Consider the following 10,520-nt stretch of genomic DNA (forward strand, 5'->3'; position numbering starts at 1 on the left):
ACCATTGTTGACCCGAAATGTCAATTTTCGTAAACCTGCTTCGAAAATTACATTATGACCTTGAAACATGAATAGGTCCCTAAGGGCTTTCACTCATTAGACAACACTTTATCCTCCAAGCAAGACGTCGCGAGAAGGAATCCCATTTACTGAGAGCCATTTCAATATGCCTGGGGTCTTTCAGTGAACGGAGAGGTTTTCTATTCAAGGGGGTGAAAGAGGGAATCAAAACCAACTAATGTTTAGGAGGTCGTTTACCTTTCGCTGCCCAAATCAAATACCCCAAGCCTGCTCTCCTTGGTGCTGACAACCAAGCTTGTATGGTGAGGAGCTACCAAAACGACCTCTAGTCTAGTCTCAAAGAACTAGGGTGGCACGTTCCCCTCGTTACCCAACTTCCATGACAGAAAAGTGACCGTTCACCAAAGACATTGACCAGCTATGACCACCACCTCTTCTATCCATCTGGTCACAGCAAAGCTCAGTACAATTTTACCCTTTACACTGCACCACATGGGAAACTCTTCAATGGACATCCTGAAAGGTTATCATAGGTTGGGCTGGTTGACATTGCCTAGGGTGGTCATGGAACAGAGACAATCAGGTCTCTCTGGGATCCGTCTATATCCCTAGACCAGGGATGTCAAACTCGTGGCCCTCCAGCTGTTGCAAAACTACAACTCCCATCATGCCTGGACATACTACAGCTATCAGGGAATGATGGGAGTTGTAGTTTTGCAACATCTGGAGGGCCATGAGTTTGACATCCATGCCCTAGACCTTCACTATGTTTTCAGAAGTTCATGTAGGTTTGGGCCATTGGTTAACAACCTAATTGCTGGAGGCCAACGCACTTTCATGGAGATTCGGCTCTGTCAACCAGCCCCACGAAGTGTAATTGCCTGAGGAAGGAACCGGTCGGGTCCTGAAAAGCGTACCTTGCTGTACACCGAAAATAAGGTCAGACCAACTTCAGCTATCACTTTGGTATCCAACGCCATCAAGTGGTTGATATTTCTCCATTGTTCACAGCCCTCATACATATTGTTCACCCCTCATACTCCATTAACACAAGGAAAGAATTTGGAGCAGACTCCTTGTCAAAAATCCATCAGACGGCCTTGCCAGAATCCATTCCTTATGGTTTTCAATGGATGGCCACGACCGTCCCGACAACCAACATGTCCATTCCTGGTGTGGACGAAGCCATAAACTATACTGCAGTGCGGCAACCTATTGAAGGCAATGGGAGCCAGATTCCATGTCAAATATCCATCAGACGGCCTCGCCAGAATCCATTTCTCATTGTTTTCAATGGGTGGCCACGACCGTGCAGACAACCATGTCTGTTCCTGGTGTGAACAAAGCCATCCCCACTGGCAGCAATGGGAGCCAGATTCCATGCAGTCAGCAGCATTTTTGGCATGGAATCTGCTAAAATTCCACTTTCAAAAGCTTCTGTGTGAACATACCCTAAAGGAAGATGGCCGCCAGTCTCCATGAGTGGAGAGAACATTGCATCATTTTTTTAAGGTATCATCTCACAAAACAAGTACATTTCCCCAACAATCAGAACCGTCCTAAGCGACGCAGGACATTTGTGAGCGCTGTCGTCGCTCTGTACAAACACAACCCTGACACACTTTCGGTATCTCTGCTCAGAGCCGACGAGCACCTTGTTTATTATTAACTGTCAATCACGTGCAGGAAATACTCGCCGCACATTCAAAGAACTCTTAGCCGCACACTGGAAGTTTCACGTTAAGAGGTGACTCATTTGGTCGGTAGAGAACTCCTGATGTCTCGTCAAGCAACATCAAGATATTATGACGATTCAGCATGAAAAAGGCACGAGGCGGTACGCCCGTGATGGGGGAGGGGTGTGCTGTCCTCAATGACACATCTTTGAACTATCCCACATAAGACTGAAATCAAGTACACGCTTTCTGTTTTGACAACAAAAAAGTTCCATAAAAGAAAATTCCATGTTGTTAATTTTTTATTAATTTTATGTCATCAGATACATAGCAGAGCGCAACGAAACACCAAAGTTGTCAGACCCCCAATGGAGAAGTGCTGGGCTGGTCAGACAATTAGATAGCTGTCATTTTGCCGATTCCTTCCAACTCTGTCCCCACCATACATATGCAAGTTTGGCCAAGCTGGGGGCTAGAACACCTCTGGTGGTGGCTTATCTCTTCTGACCCTGAAAGGATGGGACATGCTGAAATCCAACTGCACAAACACCCTCTAAGTCAGGTTATGGTGGAATACCCCTTTAAGATAATCACCGGACAAATTGATCCCTATAACAAATGCCTTACAAATTAGCTCTCCTCCAGAAGGAAGAAAACCACAGGAGACCCAACTGGTATAGCTGCCTGTACAACTCCATCCACCAGTGGGATGTCCTTACTGAGGACCAGTACACCCCAGAACTGCCTTACAATCTCATACATGATAGGACAGGGATCGGCAACCTTCGTCACTCCAGCTGTTGTGAAACTACAACTCCCAGCATACATGCCATTGATGCTGTTCTAGGAACCCCTTCCAGAAGTGTATGCTGAGAGTTGTAGTTTCACAACAGGTTGCTGACCCCTGCGATAGTACATATTCTGGTAAGCCTTCTCCAGAAAGCCATAACACCGCAACACTTTGGCGTCCACAATGCGGCTGCAACGCCCGGACCTCGTGGGGTGCTGAAGGAATGAAATTTGATGGTTTCTATTCCAATAACGATCTTTCCGTCACCTCAGACGCCCCCATTATTGCCTCAACCACCTGTCATGGGTCAGACCAGTGATTTACCATCTCATCTACGGCCAATGCCAGCACTGAAAGTAATATAAGAATATTTATGTACAAGTAGCACCAGCTCATAATTGTCAAGCAGATTCATGGGTAAACAAGAACCATCCTGGAGCCCATTTGAGGCATCTCATATACTGTAACTCTACCAAGCAAGACTGTCACTGTGGACGACCACAACTCCCAGCATATTCCACAGGTCATGGTATACTGCAGTTCATCATTATTATGTATCAATGAGCTACACACATGCATCATTGACCTGTTAAAAAGCAGGTATTGCACAAAGCAGGCAGTGGCAAACAGAGAAGTAAGGGCCCCATAGCAAGGATCAAACCAGGCCCCCCTCACAGGACAGAAGGGTTTCCGCCAAAACCCCTTTCAATGACCCTTGGACCATTTTTACCAATGCCTCGTTTGCTAAAAGTTCTTCCTTTAGGAGGGTAGAGTCCTGACCAAGTTTTCATCCCCAGTAGAAGAGGAGATAATCCCAACTGGGCCCCCTCTTGCCCTGGGGCCCCATAGCAGTTGCATGGTCTGCCGCTATGGTAGTTACCCTCCTGAATGCAGGCTTTCATGGGGTTAATGCTTCTTAATCAGACACAAAATGAACACGTCAGAAAGTAAATATTTGCATTAAAAAAAAGTGACATTTTGCAAAAATATTTTTCCCATATCGCAAGGCAATTCCACCGTAATAACGATACATTAATACCTACGGAATATAATCATTTTGTAGCAAATCCTCCCCAAGACGAAGAGGTCTGGAGGGAGTTCTCGCCAATGTCTAGACAAGTCACCTGCTCCTCACCTGCCATCAAATTCTACATGTCACATAAGATGCTGCTAGACAGACATCACCCATAACATGTCAGCACATACCGCGCACATTTTCCTTGAAAAGCACACTAAGGCTACTTTCACACTCGCGCTTTGGCTTTCCGTTTGCGAGATCCGTTCATGGCTCTCACGACGCGGTCCAAAACGGATCAGTTTTGCTCAAATGCATTCTGAATGGAAAAGGATCCGCTCAGAATGCATCAGTCTCCATTCCGCTCTGGAGGCTGCATGCGGCGTTTTTCTGTCCTGCGATGTGATGCTTCCCCCTATTTACTTTCAATGGTGTTCAAGATGGATCCGTCATGGCTATAGAAGACAAAATACGACCGGATCCGGTCATGACGGACGCATGCGGTTTTATTATTGTAACGGAAGTGTTTTTGGAGATCCATGACAGATCCGCAAAATGCGCTAATGTGAAAGTAGCCTTAATAGTAAAGTACTGACGTAGCAGAGCCAGGTTTATCAAATGTAGTCATGATGAATTTGTCATGTGGCACAACATATTTACGATACCACATTTGGTTGGTAAACCTACTCCATTGCCTTAGGCCTCCTGAACACCTCTGTATCTGTTTTAAAGTCTGCAAATAGCAGATCCCCAAAATACGAATGTGGACCATGTGCCTCAGACACAGTAGAAATGCCTATTCTTGCCCACAATACCGACAAGAATTGGACATGTTCGGCACGGCCACGCAGATGTGGCATCTGTGTGCCGTCCACATTCGATATGCAAAAAATGCAGATCGGAGGCAGACCGAAAATACAGTCGTGGGCATGAGGCCTTAGGCTGCTTTCATTTGGTCAATGAGATGCTGTCCGTTTGACAGCGACTCATCTGACCCGATCTAGATTACTATGATGCAGCGAGTTCGGCCACGGTCAGTGCCGGAAATACAGCCGCCACACGGACCGTATGCGGCCGCGTAAAAGCAAGTTAATGACAGAGTTAAATGACAACTTTAGCTCTGCTACATCGAAGTGTAGCCCATTATTAGAACAGCTTGACAAGGGCAATTTATAAGACATAAAACATATGCTACTTCTTGGAACTTTTGCGCAGGCTTGGATTGACGAACACCTTGTACAAAGCTGCATGGCGGCACGAAAGGTGGACTGTGGCACCACATGACAGGTCTCCATGCTCAGACGCCATCAGGTGTAAATAATAAGAAAACGTATCAGGAAAAGGTAAACAATAAACGTATCAAGTCAATATTTACATATGAGAAACGCAACATTGTCTTGTTTGAGGAAGGTGCTGAAACCTGGCAGCCGGTACCGTACCTGGTGGACGTTCCCTTCCGGACATCGCATATACTTGCATTTAAAGGCTTCGGCACTGTTCCTAAAAGTGCACACGCTACAATCCCAATATCCCTCGTCCACTGCAGGCTTAGCTTGCCGTTTTGGCCTGGAAAGCAAGGACAGCCAATATCAGAATCACATGTTTGCAGACCTGTCAATCACTCACACACGAAAACCCCCCCAAAATGTATCAAAACCCCAAATGTTCCACTTTCGACCCATTCTACAATCTAGAAAGAAAAAAAAAGAAAAGAAAAGAAATGCACAACGGTGCAGGATGTCAATTCGACGACTGCAGGGGGCACCAAGAATCGCCGTCGCCGAGATCGAACTCCCTGCCCTTGAAATTAACCTTTACGTAGCCAAGCAAGTCCAGGAAGGGGTTAATCAGCCCCTAACGTCTAAAGGAGAGCCACGCGTTTTGGCTCCTACCCTGGCAGCCTTTTTGCCACTGGGAGCTGCTATGCCCTCACCTCACCCCCCCCCCCCACCACCACCTTGTGCCAGCACCCGGTCACTGAAAAAACACCCACAGCATCTCCGCCAATGAACTCCCCCCCCCCCCCCATTATGACATGCAGCCATTCCAACAACAGAACCCCCCCCCCCCCCTTACACTCCTCCCCTCCCTTCGCCTTCTACAGCCGTCACCATTCCATTTAACCCTTTATTTCCCTATAGGGCCCTGCTGACATATAGCAATGAGAGGATCATGGAAAGGAAAGAGGGGGAAGGGGGGGGGAGAGATTGCAAAAGAATAAAGCATTATAAAAACACAACACACCCCACTGTGAAAATAACACACAAAAGACAAAGCAAGCCGTAGCCAACACAAGACGTCCCTGCCACCCACCATCTCCCATTCCCTCCCCGTTCACCTATCAATAATGAAATAATACTGAAGGATATTTGGGGGGGGGGGGTAATGACTTATTTAGATTTTAAGGGTAGCGGAGGCGTCTCTTTCTCTCTCCACCCTGCCTCTTTCTTTTTTTTTTTTCCTCTCTCTCCTGGTAAATATTCTCTTTGTCTGAGGCTCTGTGCAGGGAGTGTGTGTTATGTGTCTGAGAGAGGATCAGCCGCCATAGCAGAGCTGTGCACTTCCTCCCCAGCGCATGCACAGCTCCCTATATACATCTATACGTCCCATAGACCATATAGCAGATAATGGGGAGGGGGGCTACAGGGTGGTGGGCACTGCAGGAAAGGGACATGATTGGGAGAGGGTGGGGGGGGGGGGATTATGTCTCCATCTGTCTACATGGTAATGGGGGGGGGGGGGGTATATAAATAAACCTACCCCCTCCCCTTTAAGGCTGATTATTATTATACCCCCCTCCCCCCACACCATCCCCTGCTGCACTGTACCTGGTCGGGCTCTTCTTGTCGCCCATAATCATGAAGGTAAAATCCTGCTGCACGCCTGGTGCACCCTCCCCCCTCTTGTGTTCTGCAGGGAACCCCCCCTCCCAACACCTATAAATAAATAGGGATTTAAAGGGAGGGTCCAGGGGGGGAGGTGGATGGATTGGAGGTGAAGGGGGGTATAGCTGTGAAGGTATGGTGGGCTTGTGGGGAGAGGTGGGGAGGCTGGCAGGCTGGCTGGTCCTCCTCGGTAGGTCCGGGAGCAGCCCCAGCCTTGCTCTCTCTCCTTCGCCGATCCGCTGCCAGACTGCACAGACACTCAGGGACGGAAGGAAGGGCGGGGCGCGGCGGCGTGACGTCACAGCCACCGCCAGCCAATCGCCGACCGTGGGGGATTTAAAAGTCCAGCAAGTGGGGAAGGTGAAAGATTCTTTTTATGTCTTGGGGGGTTTAATTGGATGATGTTCAAGGCTGGATGGTGGGTGCCGGGGGATCAGGAGGATGGGACATGTGGGTGCAGCTTAAGGGGTGGGAGGGAAAGCAGCTGCTGCAGAACCTCTTGGGACCAGAGCAGAGCCGGTTGTGATCTGGAATATTCCTGGAGCCCAAAGCACTCGACAGACCAGAGGAATGAGTGATAGCTATGACGGCAAAGAAGTTCTGCAGCAGCCTACAGGTGGTTTTTCACTATGGTGTGTCAGCTGCTGCAGAACATCTTTGGACCAGAGCAAAGACTATTCGTGATCTGGAATGTTCATGGAGCTATGAGGTCCCCATGACTTGATAGAGGAATGGTTGATAACTGTGATGACAAAGAAGTTCTGCAGCAGCTCCGGTTGGTTTTTAATTATAGGGTGTAAGCTGCTGCAGAACATCTTGGGACCAGAGCAGGGCAAATTCGTGACCTGGGAGATGTTCGTGGAGCTGTGAGGATAGAGAAATGATTGATAGCTGTGATGACAAAGAACTTCTGCAGCAGCTACAGGTGGGGCGTCAGCTGCTGCAGAACATTATGGAAGCAGAGCAAAGACAATTCGTGATCTGGGATATTACTGGAGTTATGAGGATCATATGACGTGATAGAGAAGAGGAAAAGCAGCTGATCGCTCTGCGGGCAAAGAAGTTTTGTGGCAGCTACAGGTGTTTTTTGTTTTTTTTTTACAATGGACTGTCAGCTGCTGCAGAACATCTTGGAGCTAAAGCACAGCCAATCCATGATCTAGAATATTCCTGGAGCTATGAGGTCTATATGACTTGACACACCAAAGTTATGACTGATAGCCGTGATGGCAAAGAAGTTCTGCAACAGCTACAGGTGGTTCTTTGGACTATAGAGTGTCAGTTGCTGCAGAACCTCTTGGGATTAGAGCACAGGCGGTTCGTGATCTGGGGTGTTCTTGGAACTGTGAGGTCCCTATGACCTGATGAAGCAGAGAACTGATTCATAACTGTGATGACAAAGAAGTTCTGCAGAAGCTACAGGTGGTGGTGTTTTCTTGGACTGCTTCAGAACATCTTGGAACCAGAGCAGGAAAAAATTATGACCTGGGAGATGTTTGTGGAGCTATGAGGTCCATGTCAGAGGAATGATTGATAGCAGAGGAATGATTGATAGCTATGAAGGCAGAGAAGTTCTGCAGCAGCTACAGGTGGTTTGTGACTATGGCGTGTCAGCTGTTTCAGAACATCTTGGAGCTAGATCAAAGCCAGTTCATGATCTGGAATAGTTCTGGAGTTATGAGTTCCATATCACTTGATAAAGCATAGGAATGGGTGATGGCTCTGCTGGCAAAGAAGTTCTTCAGCAGCTACAGGTGGTTTTTGACTATGGTGTGTCAGCTGCTACAGAACATCTTGGAACTAGAGCAAAGCCAATTCGTGATCTGGAATATTCCTGGAGGTATGAGGTCCATAGGACTTGACAGACCAGAGGAATGGTTGATAGCTCTGCTGGCAAAGAAGTTCTGCAGCAGCTACAGGTGGTTTGTGATGTCAGGGCTCACCTGTCTGACCAGCCTCAGTTTACACCTTACTAGTTTAAGAAGGTTTGTCTCAGGTTTGAACAACCTGTACTGTGTGACTACAACTCCCAGCATTCACATACCAACTCTGGGTTCAAATTTCATAGTTTTGGTCAGCCCCTTTAAATGTTTTTGTTGCCAACTGAGAAAGTTTGTACATCCCATGTCTTTCTAAATGTTGTGCAACTACAAGACCCAGCATGCCAAGTGGCCAGCTGTCCAAGCTAGAATGTGTCCCAGACTCCGTGGGACTACAGGTCCCAGCATACAAAGACAGTCTTTGTCTCCGCATTTTACAACAGTGGATTCTTATCCCATTGGTTCTTATTGAAGATTTAGGAAGATCTGTCATCCTTTACCGCTCTAGATGTTGTAGAACTATAGGTCCCAGCACACAGAGACAGCCTGTCAAGTATTTCTAGTTACCATGAGCTGTGGAACTACAAGTCCCAGTACATCGGTGCACCCTTTTGATGCCAGATTCTCAGCAGTAGAATTGGGTAATGCTTATTCATGTTCAGACATGTTCGCACTCTGCACCGTGCTCCATCTACCACCCTGGAGTGTAGGATAAAACCCATGTAAACTCTTCATGAATGGTGCCAGTGACGCCTGGCAGCCCCTTATCCCCCAATTGAAAGCTCTCCAGCCCCCAACTATGCCAAGGATGACTCCCCCATTAATAGAGTCCACATAAAGAGTAACAAAGGGCTACCATAACCCCTGCCATCCAGGGAGTGCCCACACAGAGCATAATGGCAGCCATCAAGAGAGTGGATCAGTGATGGTCACTCCTCAGCTTTGTAAGGATATGTTCACACGCAGTTTTTTTGGCTCAGGTTTCAGTGCAGATTTTGTTCCAAAAACCTCCCCGAATCGGAGCTGAAAGCGCCTCGGGTTGTGGCCACCCCGCAGTTCGTGCGGCCAAGGATTTTCGTTGTGCGGCAAAATGTAAAGGTCCATTCTTGGCACGGTCACCGCGTGGACCCCTGCTTGCGGCTTAGTTCCAATCAGTGGAGCTAAGCAGAACGTGTCATTCAAAATGAAAACCCGCGGCAGAAAACGCAGCGGTTTCTGCCATGGGATATGCGGTGGTCACATCCCTCGTGTGAACTAGGATGAGAAAAGCATGGCCGTTTTCAACGCCGCACCTGTCCACGGTTGTAAGAAATATGGGGCTGAGCTGTAGTTCCACAGAAGACCTGTGGTCAGGGGTGGAGCTGTTTTGCAGACCGCAACAAATGTTCTATTGCTGGAGGGTTTGTTCACAAAGCACCGAAATCCATGCGAAATCCACCTTGGGCCTCATGCACACGACCTTGGTGTGTTTTGCGGTACGGCAATTTGCGGAACGGCATGGACAGCCTTCAGTATAAATGCCTATTCTTGTCCGCAAAGCGCGAACAAGAATAGGACATGTTATATTTTTTTAGCGGGGCCACCGAACGGAGCAACGGATGCGGACGGCACACGGAGTGCTGTCCGCGTCTTTTGCGGCCTCATTGAAGTGAATGGGTCCGCATCCGACCCAAACAACGGCTGTGTGCATGAGGCCTTACATTGTTTTCAATGGGAATCCACGCTGCAGAGAAGGAATGCCTGCTCAGGGGTCACCCAACAACCCCTTCAACCTGCTGTGTTTGGAATCTTGGAGGTTAGCCCGATTTTATGTCCCTTCTCGACCATTTTGGGGGGGCAAGTCGGCACCAAACTACAACTCCGAGGATAGATGGCACACACGCGTGTTTTGCAGTAATTTCCTAGGACTCCTGAATTCTTTAATTAAGATGTATCTTTTTTATTATACTGCCTGTGTGCTTTGTTATATCATTTTGGTGAGTCAGCACCTACTCCTCAATGTTTGGTGACTGAGCCCTTTCTGACTGGGTGTGACCATACACTAGAACGGCCAACCCATACATATTCACACCTTAGTGTATAATGAGGCTTATCTGCTGCAGGCTCTAAGGACACGCTGGGAGTTGTAGTTTTGCAAAAGCCGGAGAACCACAGGTTGGAAAACACTGCCTTAGAGATAATGCAAAGATCTGAATGGTTGCTATGGGGTTTCCCTTGCTTCCCTCGAAATGTAAAATGATTACGTGTTAGCAAAGCCTATAGAAACATGGCAAAAAAAGATAGAAAAAAACAAAACCCTTAGAGGATGCTGGA

At 47.8% G+C, this 10,520-nt stretch overlaps 1 protein-coding gene across 1 annotated transcript in view; it reads right to left on the bottom strand.

Moving 5' to 3' along the window:
• The window catches only part of LOC122943443 (RING1 and YY1 binding protein), a 64,141-nt gene extending 57,507 nt beyond the window's left edge, over positions 1-6,634 (bottom strand). The window contains 3 exon segments of the mRNA XM_044301202.1: positions 4,942-4,976; positions 4,978-5,068; positions 6,331-6,634. Coding sequence (XP_044157137.1) covers positions 4,942-4,976; positions 4,978-5,068; positions 6,331-6,362 — 158 coding nt within the window. The 5' untranslated portion in view covers positions 6,363-6,634.
• Positions 6,635-10,520: the final 3,886 nt, after the last annotated feature.

The sequence above is a fragment of the Bufo gargarizans genome, chromosome 7 (assembly GCF_014858855.1).
Source record: "Bufo gargarizans isolate SCDJY-AF-19 chromosome 7, ASM1485885v1, whole genome shotgun sequence".
In the NCBI taxonomy this organism is placed as follows: Eukaryota; Metazoa; Chordata; class Amphibia; order Anura; family Bufonidae; genus Bufo; species Bufo gargarizans.